This window comes from Asterias amurensis, chromosome 16, assembly GCF_032118995.1.
Source record: "Asterias amurensis chromosome 16, ASM3211899v1".
NCBI classification, from domain to species: domain Eukaryota; kingdom Metazoa; phylum Echinodermata; class Asteroidea; order Forcipulatida; family Asteriidae; genus Asterias; species Asterias amurensis.
This window is the reverse complement of record NC_092663.1, coordinates 3,104,778-3,123,423: the sequence shown is the minus strand read 5'-3', so window position 1 is coordinate 3,123,423 and position 18,646 is coordinate 3,104,778. Positions and strand designations below refer to the sequence as shown.

At 39.3% G+C, this 18,646-nt stretch overlaps 3 protein-coding genes across 3 annotated transcripts; 2 read left to right on the top strand and 1 right to left on the bottom strand.

The window, feature by feature from the left end:
• Positions 1-527: 527 nt before the first annotated feature.
• On the bottom strand, positions 528-10,441 carry LOC139948758 (carbonyl reductase [NADPH] 1-like). Its single transcript, XM_071947072.1, has 6 exons — positions 10,132-10,441; positions 9,027-9,290; positions 7,570-7,682; positions 5,053-5,178; positions 2,783-2,927; positions 528-1,643 (listed from the first exon to the last, which is right to left on the bottom strand). The coding sequence occupies exons 1-6, from the start codon at positions 10,156-10,158 to the stop codon at positions 1,482-1,484; spliced, it is 837 nt and encodes a 278-aa protein (XP_071803173.1). The 5' UTR covers positions 10,159-10,441; the 3' UTR covers positions 528-1,481.
• Positions 10,442-14,868: 4,427 nt separating this feature from the next.
• Positions 14,869-17,095, top strand: LOC139948972 (uncharacterized). The gene is made up of 2 exons (XM_071947356.1): positions 14,869-15,215; positions 16,429-17,095. The coding sequence occupies exons 1-2, from the start codon at positions 15,065-15,067 to the stop codon at positions 17,085-17,087; spliced, it is 810 nt and encodes a 269-aa protein (XP_071803457.1). The 5' UTR covers positions 14,869-15,064; the 3' UTR covers positions 17,088-17,095.
• Positions 17,096-17,233: 138 nt separating this feature from the next.
• LOC139948975 (uncharacterized) lies at positions 17,234-18,255 on the top strand. Its single transcript, XM_071947359.1, has one exon. It carries the CDS (start codon positions 17,234-17,236, stop codon positions 17,759-17,761), a length of 528 nt encoding a protein of 175 aa, XP_071803460.1. The 3' UTR covers positions 17,762-18,255.
• The last annotated feature ends 391 nt before the right edge of the window (positions 18,256-18,646 follow it).

Here is an 18,646-nt window from a genome sequence, read left to right as displayed (position 1 = left end):
GGTTCAGTGCATGCACGCTCGCTTACGCGCGCACATACATGTATATGTCCGCCGGACGGTGTTTGCATAGACCCGGATATGATTGCATTTGCAAAAGTGTCCAGAGCGGGCAGTATTGCATGGCGGACACAATTGCATCTGACACCCACTCTTCAGTCACTTTTTTGTTTAGATAATTAATAATAGTATTTTAACTAAATAACCCAATTTATAAGAAAAACAAATATTGCATAAAACTTTAAGCAGGCAACATCCCGGAAGTAAGCATTCAAATATAAAAAGGCTTATAAAAATAGAACAGACACAAACCTGTCTTACTGTGAAAAATGTGCTTTTGCTTAGCATAGAGCTTCCTCTATGTGCTTAGCTTCCCTATGTCAACCCATAGAGGAAGGTCAACCCCACGGTTGCTCATTCGGTGAGCCCCTGACAAGAGCTCATCGAACAATCAACCACCCTCTTGTGGTCACATCATGCACCTGGAGCAATCCCCTAGTGACCCATTCCACAATAAGGGCATGCACTTAGGGCTGCACTTGGGGCTGACCCAGGTGAGCACCTGGAATGACGTCAAAGCTACTCGAACATACCAGGGGCAGACCGGGGTTGACCCAGGGAAGCTAATCGAACGCACCTATTACAATTCAACACAAAATGCAACATACACACATCTTGCATCCAGAATAATTTTATTGACGATATGTAAAATGGAAATAAATGCAGCATGCAAAATTTTTTGTTCATAATCAAGATACTGAGAATAAGTACATTTTATAGTTTTTAAAATAACTATACTTTAAAGGCACTGGACACCTTTGGTAATTGTCATAGACCAGTATTCTCACTAGGTGTTTCTCACAATGTTTTATACTATAAACAGCTCTCTATTGCTTGTTACCAAGTAAGTTTTTATGCTCACAATCATTACCAATAGTGTTCACTGCCTTTAACACAAATTTGTTTGCACAATACCTTTAATGCAAAGCTTATAATTATAACTTTATGGATTCTATAAAAAATAGCCTTTTAAAATATAGAACCGTACAATATATATAGATATAATAGCATGTTTAAAACTCAACTAAAAGTAATTGAATACCAAGCTAGACTTTGGTATAACTGTTTTTACAAATAGTAGGGTCCCTGACACTAGACTAAACAGTCTTTGAATCATAGATATATATATAAGAACTAGAGCACGTACTGGTAATGCTACATGCACAAACGCGCCGGGACCGCAAGGAGACATGGCACCATTTTGTAAAATGAACTCTGACTTGCGCTGAATGTGAAATACACGCTGTGTATATTGATAAATACACGCTATGCGATGCTGTTTCGTCAACTTGCAAAATGGCCAGATGCGCGCATGCCGGGTCGAGTTTATAGGCCAGTGCGCCCTCTTATATGTAACTCTGTGACTTGAATACAACACTAGACTTTGGTATAATTGTTGTTACACAAAGTCTGGTTCCCTGTGACTACCACACATTGGCTAGTGCTCTGTCTGCATACATGTTGCCATTGAATCCTTCGGAACCAGGTGGTAGCATGGCCAAGTAGACTGGCGTATCAGCCCCTTCATCTGGTGTCTTTTTTCCCTTGTGGCTTGTCATATCTGTATCCACGAAACCTGGGCAGCACTGTTTTATGAAGTGAAAAAAAAAGACACAGAAAAATCACAAATTAAATTCAAACTACTTGAATAGTAGTATAAAAAGGGTTCAACGTGAAATATTAAGAAATTTCAGAATACTACCGTCACTAAAAACATTTCACAATTTTTACAGATTCAGCGGAAAATTTCACATATTTTTAGTTGTTTTCACTAAACCACACGCAAGGGTCGTGGGTTCGAATCCCACCCGAGTAACATGCCTGTGATATTTTTTCACAGGACTCGGGAAAGTACTGAGTATACAGTGCTAACACACATCGGTGTATGGGTAAAAAAAAAACCAAAATTAATATTCTTTATCCCCGATGCAAATTTAACATCTATTATATCGTTGCGGTACCCGCTGCCAAAACATAGGATTCGAACTGCCTCTAGCTGCCGGGCAACCTCGGTAGTCTAGTTGGTAAGACACTGCTCTAGAATTGCAAGGGTCGTGGGTTCGAATCCCACCCGAGTAACATGCCTGTGATATTTTTTCACAGGACTCGGGAAAGTACTGAGTATACAGTGCTAACACACATCGGTGTATGGGTAAAAACCAAAATTAATATTCTTTATCCCCGATGCAAATTTAACATCTATTATATCGTTGCGGTACCCGCTGCCAAAACATAGGATTCGAACTGCCTCTAGCTGCCGGGCAACCTCGGTAGTCTAGTTGGTAAGACACTGCTCTAGAATTGCAAGGGTCGTGGGTTCGAATCCCACCCGAGTAACATGCCTGTGATATTTTTTCACAGGACTCGGGAAAGTACTGAGTATACAGTGCTAACACACATCGGTGTATGGGTAAAAACCAAAATTAATAAACCACAACTACCTAATGTGATCAATATTATAGTGTGTTGATTTAAAACTCAACGATGTGGAATGAATTTACTCTATTTACTTCCAATGATGAAAACCATACAAAACAGCTTTAGGCGTTATAAATTTGTGATTGAATATAATGTTGGAAGCGCTTTTAGACATAGTGTATAATAAAAAACCGAATATTATTGTTATTATTATTGAAAGCTCTGTCCTTTGGTTGCAAACATTGAAAATAAAAACTTTTACTTTGAAGGTTTATTGTTTCTTGACATATAATTTTAACAAACTTACCGCCATAATTAGGATGTCATCTTTAGGATTCTCACTCTGGTGTTTTTGTGCAAGTGCTTTCACCGCACCAATAACTCCAAGTTTAGTCATGGGATAACCCCAGTCAGGCCAGCCTTTGCTTACATGGTCACCTTTGTTTGCAGCCCTGCAAAGAGTAAAAAAAGTAATGTCATTTTTAGTTTTTAAAATATAATGAAATAACCCAAACTAACCAAAATATAGGATTCAAAGCTGTCGGGGCAATTTTGGTGTTCTAGTTGGCAAGACACTGCTCTGTAAGAGACCGATCCATTAAGCTCCGCCCCATTGCGTATTGACCAATCACAACGCAACGAAGGTCCGACACTAAGGTCCGACGTGCGTGCGCGTATGCTTGGCGCACGTGGCAGAGTTGTGCAGAAAGGCATTGGAGAGCCACACATGTTCTTGCTCACACGTCTGCGTGGGCGGAGCCTACTGGATCGGTCTATTGCAAAGGTCGTGGGTTTGAATCCCACCCAAGTAATATGAAAGTGTCGTGGCCGAGCGGTTAAGATCACCGAATTCAAACTCTGGTGTTTCTGATCAGCAGAGTGTGGGTTCGAATTCCCAGCCGTGACACTTGTGTCCTTAAGCAAGACACTTGACCATTGCTTCGTCCTTCGGATGGGAGGTAAAGTCGTTGGTCCCATGTGTTGTGTAACGCATGTAAAAGAACCCAGTGCACTTATCGAAAAGAGAAGGGGTTCGCCCCGGTGTTCCTGGATGTGGCTGCTTAATGCGCCGTAGCACCTTGTAAACCCTTATAAGGTGCTAACTAATTGGGTCTCAAAATTCATCACTGCAATAACCTATCTTTCTGAAAGTTTGTATATACTCAGCGCCTTGAGTACCTTGCTTGGTAGATACGTGCGCTATATAAGACTTCGATATTATTATTTCTTCTTATTATTTAAGTAATATGCATGTGATTTCTTTTTTTACAGAGCTCATGGAGTGTGTGCTAACACACGTCGGTGTGTATATAGGTAAAACCAAAATGAATGCTCTTCGTCTCTGATGCAAATTTTCATTTTTCAAACCTAACTACATGACCTTGACCTGAAGCCACACCTTGATCTCCCAAGCCCTTGATCTCTCTACCTGAACTTGTTGTTATGTGGGGTTGGCATAGAAGTATCTTTCCTCGCCGTCCACCTCTAGGACCCACTTCAAAATTAAACCTGGGGCAATGAGTTTTCAGTCTCTACCTGACTTGATGGTTTCCCTGGATTATGTTTCTGGCATTTTGACCCCCCGTCTACAAATTAAACTTCCTTCCTTGTTTTCTCCCCACTGGGTTCTTCCTTGGCTTGTATTGATCAAGATCACTATTTCTGAGAGTCCTTGACTTCACAACCAAAATAAATTAAAATGGTTTCTTTACAGCGAACTCATAATGGCCCTTTTACATAGAGTTGCACAAAGCACCAAAATAGCTGAGCACTAAAACAATTATGCTTCAGATTTAGGGTAACATCCTACACAACATGCAAGCATACAATTTATGAATGGTATCCTGTTAATTTTTACTTAGCAAAACCCTGCTCATTTTTACTTAGAATTATTTTTGGTAAAGGGCGATTCCATGGTTAGTCGCATTACACTTTTTAGTGTCATTTCTTGATCTTGGTGCTAGTAGTTCTATGTGAGATATTATTTCCACTAAGTTTATAGACTGATTTGTACTTGACACCCAAGGCTTTTAAGTGATGATATTAAAAATGTTGTGGGCGTTGTACTCTGGATGTTATAGCTTTGTAAAAAGCGGTTAGTCGCATTACACAAAAAGGACATGATAAAAAATACACTTCTCAATTCAAAAGTTTCCTCAAACTAAAAACCTTGCAAAGGTTTTACTACGTTTAGCACACATCTCTTATACATTAGTATCCAACAGGATACTTATAAATAGTCAGCAACTTGAACTTTTAGGTTTACGTGGCAAAACCATGGTTAGTCGCATTACGGTTAGTCGCATTACACGTTTCCACTCAATTTAGCCACGCCTACGTGGAGCCCAAGCTGAGTTCTTATTTGGCAAAATTTGGTTCATTCCTTGTCAACAACTAAAAATAAATTGGTTTCGTATGTTAGCTATAACTTCTAAGGGGAAAGAAAGTTGTGACAAAAACTTGATTTTTTGGTGTCATGTCCATGTTTGCTTGGAATTGCCCTAAAGCAATACTTTTTGTTTAGTCCATCAATACAACAGTGTATTATTGACTCTCATCTTTGTGGAAAGCACTTACTCAACAAACTCTTTCATAAGCAGTGCGACATCTTCCTCTGTCTTAGTAGCTGTCAATCGATCTTGGTTCTCCTTGCTCATTTTATCGAAAGCCATCTTCCCAGTGAAACTTGCCACACTGACTACCCTGCATGAAAAAAAAAAAGAGAAATCAAAAGTTTTTAGTTCAGAATTAATTAGTTTAGAAATAAATGGTAGGCTTCTATTGAATTAGACTTGTGGACAAGTTGTTAATGGTCTGCCGCAGTGAGATAGTCGAGTTGTGGCGGTGCTCTTGCGAGATCACTATTCTCGCGCGAACTGCAGGTTGCCGACTTCTATGGAACTAGTCGTGAGAGCAGTAGTCTCGCGAGAATACCAGGGGAATCGCGGGGAGATTCCGAACGCTATTACCGCAACAGACATTTAACGACTTGTCCACAAGTCAACTATTGAATCTTTGTGGAAAACAAATTTTTCAAACTACACAGAATTAAGTCACAGACACATTGGTTTCTGGTTAGCCCAAGTTTTTGGATTCCAGTTGCGACGTATTTGAATAAAAGTTTTACTTTTTAATTCGTCATTTGGTTAGCCCAATCATGTATCATTGCAATTCCACAAACTGATGGAAAAAGGTGAAGTATGTAAAAGCAATATGCAATGTTTGAAACATCTCCCTCTTATTTACAATTGCTCCAGCATACTTTGCAATCAAAGTGGTACGACTTTCTCATACTTGGAAAACTAGACGTTTTAGATATGCATAGATGATGGACTGTGTTAAAGGTACTGGACCCCTTTGGTTATTGTTACAGACCAGTATTCTCACTTGAGGCCCATTCACACGAGCGCTGCAAACGAGGGTCCCGTGCGATTTCATAACATCGATGTTATGAAATTGCAAATCCACGTCGTGTGAATGCTATGTATGTTACGAAATTACCTGGGTCCCGTGTTGTTCATAACACAGATCGAGACCTCCTCCAAAAAATTGCATCAATGTTATAATCATGGGGAGCCATCGTCTGAACCGAATGCCTGCGATCGTAACGAGGGACCGCTGCGTTGACACGTGTAGAACTATGGAGGAAGAAATGGGCGAACTATAGCATGCATATACATGTACATGTACATACACGTGATGTATATCTGCTCAACGCTGGACAACGATCGTTTGGCTGGTGGGTTTTGTGGCCGGATGCTAGACCAGTCCAAACCTTGAAGCAAAAACATCGTTCAATCGGGAGCAGAATACGTCTTTTGGCAAAGCTTTTCTATGTTTGAATTCACCATTTGTTATGTCTCATCAATAATTCCATATCTACAAAACATTTTCATTCAACAATGTAGCGTTTTTAACGTCAAAAACTCTATTTGAATCGTGGAATTTCGTGTTTTTCTATGACTCGAACATGACTCGACGTTGCTGGATCACTGCATTTCGAGACAAGCTCAAACCTTGAAGCAAAAAAAAACATCGTTCATTCGGAAGCAGAATACGTCATTTGGTTAAGCTTTTTGATGTTTTTATTCATTATTTGGTATGTGTCATCAATAACTTCATATCTATAAAGCATTTCCATTCAACAATGTAGCATTTTTAACGTCCAAAAAGCTATTTGAATCGTGTTTTTCTTTTTTTAGCTTCGAAAACGTAACCCCCTTCCCGGCGGCCGCCGGGATGAGAGTTACGTTATCGCAAATGTTTGTAAAATATTCTACATTTTATGTGACTTAAAATGAAATTGATTTCAATGAAATTGTATTATTTTATTCCTTTTAACTGTAATCGCTTGTAGACTTTAGTCCATGCAGTCAAGCCTACCCAAACGAGGGACGTATGTTTACATGTGTGTGTGTGTGTGTCGTGTGAATGCTCGCTAAAAAATCGCACGCGGTACAGGTGACAGACGGCTGGCGCCCTTAACCAGGGACCCTCGTTTGCAGCGCTCGTGTGAATGGGCCTTTGGTGTATTCCAACATATGCATAAAATAACAAATCTGATAAATTTCTGGCTCAATTGGTCATCAAATTTGCAAGAGAATAATAAAAGAAAAAACACCCTTGTTGCATTACATTACTTTGTGTGCTTTCAGATGCCTAATAATTATAAAAGGCTACAGGCCTGAAGTCTTTTATTATTTGAGTACAAATTTACTTCTTTCTCACAAACTGCGTTAGTTCAGAGGGAGCCGTTTCTCACAATGTTTTATACTATCAACAGCTCTCCATACGCCTTTCTTAATATTAATGCATGAGGTACGTCACAATGCTAACTCAAAAGGAGGCGATGGGCGCAGCCACTGCAAGTGATGGGGAACGTGCGCCCATAGCCTCATTTTGGGTAGGAATTATGATGTCATGCAGGGTTAGGGTTAAGAGAGTATTAAGAGAGGCGTATTACTTGCTACCAAGTAAGTTTTTATGCTTACAAATATATTTTGAGTATTTACCAATACCAATAGTGTCCAGTGCCTTTCAGAACACCTGACTGAGTATAAGAATAAAATAGTTAAATGGAAACTGTGTCTGTACCTGCCACCTGGTTTAATCACAGGAATTAGGATTTTGCAAGCGTCGATTGTTGCTGTGTAGTTGGTTGCCATGGTGATGGTTGCCTGACTACCAAATGGTTCAGTAGAAGAAGCCTGTTTGAAAGGATTGATACAAAAATGAAGAAGTAAAATCAAGTATTGATTTGAAGCATGGAACTTTAGACGACCGAGTCTCGGCGAGACGTAAGTCACAATGGCCTTGACTTAGAACCGGACTAAAATTTGAAAGTGCTTGGTGCTGATAGAAATCAATAAGGCCAAGTTGATCTTCCGTGTTTTTCCAAAAAGAGGAGGATGGGGGCCTTTTTATTTTCTGTTACTTATTTCCTACACAAACACAGACAAAAATGTTAAATAAAAAATAGTGAAAAAAAGGATGCGGCCTCAATAAAGGATGAGGGAGGTATTTTTTTTTACTCTTGACCCTGTAGTGGTGTCTGTCCATTTGTAAATGCTGTGGCCAGAGATAGGGTTGCTACCCCCTATCTAGCAACCGCCGACACTTAAAGACATTGGACACTATTGGTAATTGTCAAAGCCCAGTCTTCTCACTTGGTGTATCTCGACATAAATGCATAAAATAACAAACCTGTGAAAATTTGAGCTCAACTGGTCATCAAATTTGCGAGATAATAATGAAAGAAAAAAAACACATCAAATTCGTGGAAAATTGTTGTGTGCTTTTAGATGCTTGATTTTGAGACCTCAAATTCTAAACTTGAGGTCTCGAAATCAAATTTGTGGAAAATTAATTCTTTCTCGAAAACTACGTCACTTCAGAGGGAGCCGTTTCTCACAATGTTTTATACTATCAACCTCTCCCTATTACTCATTACCAAGTAAGGTGTTATGCTAACTATTATTTTGAGTAATTACCAATAGTGTCCACTGCCTTTAAGCCCTCTCACATCGCTAAAAATGGATGGATTCGATTTTCTCAATAAAAATACAGTGAAAAGTTTTGCTGTTTTCTCAACAAGTCGAACTGTAGTCAGCTGAAACTTTCAAAGTTGACTTTTAAATCAGCATTTTGTTGGTGAAAATTTAATCCCTGCTGTTAAAGCCATTGGACCCTTTCGGTGAACAGTATTGTCCAAGGCCCACACTTCGTGTATCACAACTTCTATATCAAATAAAAAACCTGTGAAAGTTTGGGCTCAATCGGTCATTCGGAGTCGGGAGAAATAACGGGAAAACCCACCCTTGTATCCGCGCGTTTCGTCGTGTCATGATAGTGTTTAAAATAAATCTGTAATTCTCGTTAACGAGAATTGATATTGTTTTACTGTTTCCTCAAAAAGTAATGCATTTTATGGAATAATATTTCAAGAGAAGAATTTCACCACTACCTTCTGTAAACCCTGTAAGTTATTTGTAAATCTGTGAACTTTTTTTTTCTTTTCTGTACCAAAAGGGTCCAATGGCCTTAATACGTACCTTGAATGCAATTCCTGCATTGTTGATCAGAATGTCCAAACCTCCGTATGTTTTCTTCAAGTAGTCTCGGAGCCTTTCCACACTCGTTCGGTCGTCGATGTCTAACTGATGAAACTGAGGCTTAAGCCCTTCTTCGTTGAGTTTAGCCACGGCTTCTTTACCCCTTTCTTCATTTCGTGATGTGAGGTAGACAACACCATTGTCAAGTTGCTTGCATAGCGCTCGTACAGCGGCAAACCCAATGCCTTTGTTGCTACCTGTGACCTGATGGAAGAAACTCTCTTTATTATAAAAACAAGTTTGACAATGTCTAGCGAAGAAAGATGGCAAAACACAGCTTTGCATTGTAATTAACGATCATCAACAAACATGCAGCATGACTCAGCAGACGTAAGCGCGGAATTTCCTTGTTATGTACGTACAATGTATCCGTATAGTTGCGATAACATAAAAACCCTCCTGCCTCCGTCGTCGGCAGGAGGCATACGCAGGAGGGTTACGTTATCGCAACTAGTACCCATAGTAAGTGCAGATTCTTTGCTTTAAGTTACAGCAAGCAAAGCCATAACTGAATTTGAGCCCAGGGCTCAATTTCATTTGCAAAAGCTGTTTTCAAAGCAAAAAAATCTGCTTAGCAAATTTCTAAGCTAAGCAAGAAATGAACGGGGTACTACACGGGTACTAGTAGTACTATACATACCACAGACAACAAAATCACTAGTCAATTGTCCTGTGACTCAATCCGTGGCAAAAAAGTTTCCCTATGGGGGATGGCGCCACCACTTTTTCGATATTGTATCTATTCTAATTTACCTCAATGAGATATCCCTTTTTTGTGGCGCCATACGGAAAGTTATCCAAAAATAAATACACAAATAGCATATAAACAACTTTATTAAAATTTTAGCCACATAATTATAAATTGTGGTACACATTTGGTAGCCCCACTTCAAGTGGCTTGTGTGGCCAAGGATATCCAGCAATCCTTGGCCACACAAGTGGGGCTAGTGGTGGCAGTACGTTAGTAAAAAATTAGTATACGGAAATGAAATGTTCCTTCCTCCACTAGTAAAATTAAAAAAGTATATAGTTCAACTCTACTTACCACTGCTACTCGTTGAGGACGAGACATCTTGCAGCTAACTTCTGAAGCTAAAAATGAGTTATGAGAGAGTGCTGACAAAGTCACGACGTAAAAAGTTAATTTGTCAAGTCATCGCGGATTATTTTTTTACGTAAACAACAAACAGTGCAGCTTGACTTTGCAGATTTTGTGTTGTATTACGAAAAGACGGCGTGTCATCTTGTTTTAGTCTGAACACCAATTTTTATCTGGTATTTTACAACAATAATATACGTTTAGGTACCATTCGTTGGACCGGAGGCAGCCAAAATGCGAGTTTTTAAAGTATGACGATGAAGGTTGCTACGGCGTGAACATGGCGTCCTAGGAACTCAACGGACGAGTGGAGGGCGTGGCTAATAATGTCCAGGGTCCATCCAACAAGTGTCAAGTTAAAGGGGTTGTGTCGTCATGATTGAAGAAGTCATGTGTCGGTGGTACACACGTGGTACAAACCACAGACATAAAGAACCTTCTGGTGATAGCGCCCTCTTTTGAATACTGCTCCTTCAGCCCATGTACATTTCCCATGGACACATAAACATATCGAAGGCACAGATTTCCCTAGGACACCGTAACTCCAGGTGTGGCGGTTTCAACTTTCCGCCGTGTTCAGTTTTCCGAATGACCAAATACGGTAACATTACGTCATGCGACGCCTGCGCACAGCAAGCGAAAGCAGTCAATTGTTATTATGCTGTACTGAGTCCCGGAAAACTGAACACGGCGGCGGAAGACTGAAACCGCCACACCTGCAAACAACGCTGCTATAATAAATTGTATTTCACATTGTAGTTAAAGACAGTGGACACTATTGGTAATTGTTAAAGACCAGTCTTCTCACTTGGTGTATATCAACATTTGCATAAAATAACAAACCTGTGAAAATTTGAGCTCAATTGGTCGTCGAAGTTGCGAGATAATAATGAAAGAAAAAAACACCCTTGTAACACTAAGTTGTGTGCGTTTAGATGGTTGATTTCGAGACCTCAAGTTCTAAACTTGAGGTATCGAAATCAAATTCGTGGAACATTACTCCTTTCTCCAAAACTAGGTCATTTCAGAGGGAGCTGTTTCTCACAATGTTTTATACCATCAACCTCTCCCCATTACTCGTTACAAAGTAAGGTTTTATGCCAATAATTATTTTGAGTAATTACCAATAGTGTCTACTGCCTTTAATAGCTTCCTGTATAACAAATTATTTGAGCGATCTTCCAATTTTATAGTATACTGTAGTGTTACTGTATAGAAAGCCCTAAATACTCGGCTGCTGCGCTTGCAGTCTTCAATGTGCCCCTTATGCGTTTGGTACATGTCACTCTTGAAATATCAAATCGACACTTTTGGTTAAAAACCTTGCAATGTATACATTACAACCGCTTCCGATAATATAAAGCATTTTGAGAAACATTTTAACTTCGAAGTAATGTGTTAATTTAGTAAAAGATTTTGGTTGAACAAAGAAAAATTGACTAGAGCGGGATTTGAACCAACGACCTCCGGTTTAACGTGCCGGAGGTCGTTGGTTCAAATCCCGCTCTAGTCAATTTTTCTTTGTTCAACCCAAAATCATTTATGAAATGTACCCAGTCAGTTTCCCTTGTGGTTTGTTATTTGATAATTTAGTAAAAGGTATATGTTTTTCATGCCTCAAAATTTCAATCTTATAAGCGTCACTGTCAGTACACTAATGGTGTTTATTTTATTGTATATATATAGGCCTACACCTACAAAATAGGATTACAACAATTGCACGGTAAAAAAAAAAAAGTTGCAGTGGACACTTTTGGTAATTACTCAAAATAAATATTATCAATATCTACTGACTGGGTAAATTTGAAATGATTTTGGGGGTTGAACAAAGAATTGACTAGAGTGGGATTCGAACCAACGACCTCCGGCACGTTAATCCGGAGGTCGTTCTCAACCCCAAAAATCAAAATAATTATTAGCACAAAACCTTTATACTTGGTTAACGAGTTATGGGGAGGGTTGATTGTATAAAACAATGTGAGAAACGGCTCCCTTAAGGCCTACTTCGGAGGGAGCCGAAGTCTATTTTGGATGGTAGCCGTGAAACCTCCGCCAGAGTATTCCTTTCAGATGCCGCGCCGCCTGCGCGGTCATCACAAAAGTAGGCCATACTTCTTCCAGTATCGACTAACTGACGTGATTGGTTCCCCAACACAAACACAAACACAGTTCGGCGTCGTGCATTGTGCGCATTTTTTTTATGATTCACGTTCACGGGCCGTCCTTTGAAAGCGAAAAAGCAAATGGCCACTTTTCGGCCACCTACTGCCTAGGTAAAATATGATTTTCCGGTCGGTATCTGAATGAAGAAAAGGAGATGGCCACTTTTCGGCCGCCCAAGTAAAATCTGCTTTTCAGCTGGCTGAAAAGCAGAGAAATAGAAAACTGCATTTTCACAAAACGTTAAATCTGCTTTTCTACTATTCTGGTAGCAGAAAAGCAAATGACCAATTTTCGTCCGCAAGCATTAGGAGAAAAAGTAAAACCTGCTTCTCTAGTAACAGAAAAGTAGAAACGTAGAAAATGCAATTTCACAAAACGTTCAATCTGCTTTTCAGGTAGCAGAAACGTAGGAAAGGAGAAAATTTCTCATATAGAAAACATAAAATCTGCTTTTCTGCTTTTCTGATTCCAGAAAAGCAGATGGCCACTTTCCGTCCTCCATAAATAAACTGAAACATTCACGGGCGGTCCTTTGAACGAAAAAAACAAATAACCACTTTTCGGCCACCTATAGGTAAAATATGATTTTCCGGTATCTGAAAGGAGCCACTTTTCGGCGCCGAGTAAAATCTGCTTTTCAGGTGGCTGAAAAGCAGAGAAATAGAAAATTGCATTTTCACAAAACGTTAAATCTGCTTTTCTAATATTCTGATAGCAGAAAAAAATGGACACTTTTCGTCCGCCAGAGTAAAATCTGCTTTTCAGGTGGCAGAAAAGCAAAGAAATAGAAAATGGCATTTTCACAAAACGTCAAACCTGCTTTTCTACTATTCTGGTAGCAGACATGCAAATGGCCACTTTTCGTCCGCCAGCATTAGGAGAAAAGGTAAAACCTGCTTTTCTGGTAACAGAAAAGTAGAAAAGGAGAAAAATTCATGTATAAAAAAAAAAAAACAACCATAAAATCTGCTTTTCTGCATTTCTGACACCAGAAAAGCAGATGTCCACTTTCCGTCCTCCTTACGTACATGTACCATAGGAAATCTCTTCGCATATCTTGCACCACAATTGGTTATTTTGACAGTGCGATTTGCGAGGTCTCTTTTGTGCGCCATCATACAGTGTCATTGCATACTAAAGTTACACAATGTTGCGATCGTCCAATCACCATCAACATCGTTAAAATCCGGTAAGATATAAACCGGTTGCTTGCCATTGTTGCTCTCATTCTTAAAAAAATAAAGGCTTTCTTTCCCTTTATTAAATAATCCTCTAATGGGGTCAAGTGTATTAGGGCAATATTAATAATTTTTAAAACGGGTGAAGACCGTTCGTCACACGAAATGCGTTGTACACTTTTAAACGGAGTTGCTGCAAACAGGGAGAAGTTTTCGTCCTTTTAATAATTATTGTCATTTTGGGGATTTAAAATTTTTGGAATTGGATCAAACAAACTAAAAATGCTTATGGTGAAGGTGTGCGCGGCTGTCAATCGCCGGAGGAGGGAAAACTGAGTCGGCAAATGGATTGTCTTTCCACAGAAGTAAGTAAGCCTTTGCATTTTTTTAATGATTCATATTATTATTATTATTATTATTATATCTAACGTTACAAATATTAGGCAGGAAATTTAAACTATCATTCATAAAAATAATTATTAAAGGCCAAGTATTTGTTATTTTTATCGAGCAATTTTTGTTTTCACTCCGTTACAGATGGTTTTCTGGAATCGACAAGGACGGGAAGCCCGGGATCCAACAAGGTGTTTGTCATAGCATCAATAATTCAAAGGATCGGGAAAGAAGACGGTACAAACATTACAAGTTCGTTGAGAGGATCAGTCGTCTCAGAAATAGCCGGCTTCGTTATTTTTGACCGAAATAAAAGTATTTATTTCTGGCGAAACAGTAAAAAAGGTTATGAAAGTTTGGCTGTTGGGATTGTTTTTCAATGAATAGAAGCTAAACAATAAGTTTAAATTCGTTAATGGAGGCAACTCTCAATTATCACATTGTATTTTGTTTTTATCTTTCTTGTCCTTTTCTCTCTATTTTAGCGAGTATGTGGTTCTCACTCTAGTCTTAGTTTGCATAGACCTACTCGAATTTTAAATTATAGGAGCGACTCTTGTTTTGTCTTTAAGTTTATATGGTTTATTGTCAGTTTCTCAATGAACTGAAAGAATTAAAAAAACATGTACCTGAATCCCAATACAGTTTCTCGTCCGAGTTTTTGTTTAGAAATAATGTCATTATCATAATATTAATAGGGCATTTGATAGACAAAAATGTAAAGTGTTATTAGTTTGCTTTATTTGCATTTCAATCAGAAACTTTTTCATACTTATCAAACTATCGATCGTCATGTTTTCCCCTCTTTTCTATTCTTAATTTACAACTTCAACCATGGAGGAATAAATTGCTTCAACTGACAGACTCAAACCCGACCAAGTGCACATTAATATTTACCCGTTTGAAGGAATTGCGCCGCCATTGTTCGGCCGCGTGTTTATGCACGCAAATGTCCTATCCAGTCAGTATAATCATGGAGGAATAACCATGGCATAATGGAGATCAATGGTATGAACGCACCGCGACTCCGTCTCCGCGGAGGCGCAGTCGAAGCTTCGAAGTGTACCTGCATTCTACAGTTGTACCAAAATAAAACACACATTGTTGGATAGAGTATCTATATTTTGTTATAAGACAAATGAAAAATGATTTCACCAAAAATGTCCAAGCACCGAGTAGTAGTCGGAGCCCTCGTCTGCAGTATTGTATCAATATACGTGTTTTACTCGCTGTATGGAAGACATGTTTCCAGGTACACCATTTTGTATCCAACACAAGATCAGTCAGAAGTAAAAGGTAAGTGACTTTCAAGTTTACAGATTAAAATATTGTGAATGTAGATCATCGGTAAATAAAAATAGATCAAACATTTCGCTTGATTCTACATAACAACACGAATTTGTTTAAATTAAAGGGATGCTGCAGTGAATTAAAATAAAACAGTTAATTTTGCTGTCATTTACTTCAGAAATATGTTTTGAACATCAATAAAATGTGTTTTGTTTATTCCCGATATATCTAACTTGTGTACTTAGCGAATAAGCTCTGTGGATTGTTACCGCCCCCCCCCCCCCCCTACCATCGACGTCATGTCGGGAATACAAACAAAATCATCGGCAAAAAAAAGTCTGGACCCTAACTACACGCGCCTAGGTACCAGGCCACACACTGCACACGTGTGTACCTGTACTATTCACAAGGTCGTACAGCTCGGGTTACAGACATAACGTCATGTTTTTTGCAAATGAAGGCTCCCTTTTAGGGACGGGCGGGTTCCCCTAATCTCTTTAAAACCGTTTTTAAAATACTTGCGCATTTAATAAAAAATAATTAAAAATATGTAAGGTTTCAAAAGTCCTGTTTAATCGTTTAAATGAATAAAAAAAAGCATTGCAGCCACCCTTTATGACAGATAAGGTCATACCTTTCGATTTGATCGTTCTATTATGTAGATTATAATAAACAAAAAACATGTGAACAATTACGTTTCAACAAATATTTGTTTCAAATATCTCAAAAACGCTTGCACATAGAAACGATATTTTTTTTCTTTCTTTTTACCACACTTCGAAGTAAAATGTTTCTCATTAATGTTTTTCAACCCCAAAAATCAATATAAACTCGGCTGAAGTTTCTAATCAAAGGTTTTTATTGTCATTAATTTTAAGAGTGATTAATACCAATTAGAGACTTCGGGACGCTAGGTGGCAGCAGACTTACCACATGTAAATGTCCATTGTTTACGTAGTTCTGAGCATACACACATGACCGAGAACAATAGATTTTACCAAGTAAGTCTGGTGCCACCAAGCGTCCCAAAAGTCTATTGTTTAAATAATATCAGGCCTAACTCGAGCGAAGCAACTTCATCAGACACAGTTGCATTATTGTGAAATGCGCTCACTCATGAGCTCCGTAACATTTGAAACATTTGGTGCAAATACATAGTTGATGCATCAATTTTTTTTTTTTAATTTTCTGATAATCTCTTCTTTTTATCTTCATACAGGAACCACACAAAGGCATTCGACACCAACGCCAGTGATGGAGTACGAGTTCGTCATAGCCCACTACGATGAGAATCTTGACTGGTTGAAACCAGTGGCTAGTTTTACCCACGTGTACGACAAAAGTCACTTTTTAGGATCAAAACCGCCATTTAGCGTCAAAGACTGGCAGAAACTCCCCAACGTTGGGAGGGAGGGCCACACCTATCTCTACCACATTATCAATAACTACGAAAACCTGGCAAATGTAACTGTATTTCTCCAAGGCAAAATAGACAACCATGGCAGTTCAAAGACTTGCTATACCACTCCGACGAAATTTCTCGAAAAAGCAAGAAGTGGAGTGCCATGTATACTGATTGGAAAGAACACAAACTGGGGAAGGATTGCTTTCGGCGGAAAATGGAAAGCTGAATACGCCCGTGGTACTATGCGCCATACAAACAGTACATTTGGACAGTTTTTTCGAGAGCTATTTGGAAGGGCGCCGCCGCAGTTCATCGAGCATTGTTGGTCGGGCTGTTTCTCAGCGACAAGAAAGTGTCTCCAAAAGTATCCGAAGGAATTTTATCAGAAAATGATTTCATACGTGGATGATCACCCGAACCCTGAGGAGGGTCATTATATAGAAAGATTGTGGCGTTTTATTGCCGTATGCTAAACGCCGATTCGTACGTACACTAGCCGCATGTCTTTATCCATAGGATAAAAATAGCAGGCACCGGCTTTACAAACCCAATAGTTTCATTGGCTGTGCATGTGTAAAGATCCCAAGCTCAAGGCCCAGTTCTGTTGGAGGAGAAAAAGATGGAGGAGCCAGAGGAGAGAAATCTGCTGGTGGAGGTGAAGAGTCTCCTTGCAGAGATTGTTGCACAACAGCGACACCAAGGAGATCTGCTGGAGAAGTTGCATATGCAAATGGACGCCGGTCGTCAGAGATGGAGTTCTGCTCGGAGCAGACGAGAACCCGCGAGTTGCCAGGGGCAATGGCGTGATTTTCATGGCCAGCAGTCCAAACCGACAACAGTGTTCTATTCACCATCACCACTAAAGCAGGAAGATCCTACTCCAGTAGAAGCAACTCGGCCAACTCCTTCCATTGTCAACCTAAAGTCAGCTCAACAGGAAGACCCAGTCGTTTCCAGGGTAAGAGAGTTGAAGTCGTCTGGTGGGAAGAGGCCGAGCCCTCATCAACTTGAGAGAGAATCGGGAGCAGTCAAGAGACTTGTAAAAGTGTGGGATAGTCTGGTAATGAAGGATGGGGTACTATCATACAAGGAAGACGTCAGTGGAGACATTAAGTACTTGGAGGTTTCGTTTTACCTAAATCTCTAAGGTGGCCGAGTTGCATAGTCTCCAAGTTTCATTCAATGATAAGGGTTTCAGGGAAACTATACATATGGCTCGTCTAAGTTATTTTTGGCCGTGATTTTGTATCTTTGTTTTCTTTTGTATTAAAGCCATTGGACCCTTTCGGTAAACAGTATTGTCCAAGGCCCACACTTCGTGTATCACAACTTCTATATCAAATAACAAACCTGTGGAAATCTAGGCTCAATCGGACATCGGAGTCGGGAGAAAATAACGGGAAAACTTACTCCTGTTTTCGCGCGTTTCGCCGTGTCATGACATGTGTTTATAACAAATCCGTAATTCTCGTTAACGAGAATTTATATTGTTTTACCGTTTTCTCAAAAAGTAAAGCATTTCATGGACTAATATTTCAAGAGAAGTCTTTCACCATTACCTTCTGTAAACCCTGTAAATTATTCGTAAATCTGTGAACTTTTTTTTTTTTTTCTGTACCGAAAGGGTCCAATGGCTTTAAATTCATTTTTGCTGTAAATTCATTTTAGTTGCTTATTGTCTAAATTTAACATTGTTGAGGACAACAATGTGGCGAGTGGCGACATAGTAGTAGTAGTGGTGAGTGTAGTAGGGGTAGAAAATTCATTGTGTTATTATTCAAGTTAGTTAATTCCAGGTTCTAGTTAACTGCCTTTTCCTGTTTACATTGTCCCTTCAGCTGTTTTATTGCACCCCTGTACAGTGTAGTTTGTTATTTCTTAGAAGTCTTTTGTTACATGTTGGTAAACAGTTTCTTAATCCTTTGGTAGTGTAGTGACCCATCCAGTGCATTGTATATAATCAGATAGCAGCCAGGCAGCGAAAGAGGAACACTGCACATTTATGTGTTCTCTCATCACAAGTTTTAACTTC

Excerpts from the sequence above, each read along its gene's own strand:
- LOC139948758 (XM_071947072.1), bottom strand. The coding sequence starts at position 10,158 with ATGTCTCGTCCTCAACGAGTAGCAGTG. Across the intron at positions 7,683-9,026 it reads ATGCAGGAATTGCATTCAAG|GCTTCTTCTACTGAACCATT; the intron begins GTACGTATTAAG and ends CCTTTCAAACAG. Across the intron at positions 5,179-7,569 it reads GTGATTAAACCAGGTGGCAG|GGTAGTCAGTGTGGCAAGTT; the intron begins GTACAGACACAG and ends TTTTTCATGCAG.
- LOC139948972 (XM_071947356.1), top strand. The coding sequence starts at position 15,065 with ATGATTTCACCAAAAATGTCCAAGCACCGAGTAGTAGTCGGAGCCCTC. Across the intron at positions 15,216-16,428 it reads AGATCAGTCAGAAGTAAAAG|GAACCACACAAAGGCATTCG; the intron begins GTAAGTGACTTT and ends ATCTTCATACAG.
- LOC139948975 (XM_071947359.1), top strand. The coding sequence starts at position 17,234 with ATGGAGGAGCCAGAGGAGAGAAATCTGCTGGTGGAGGTGAAGAGTCTC.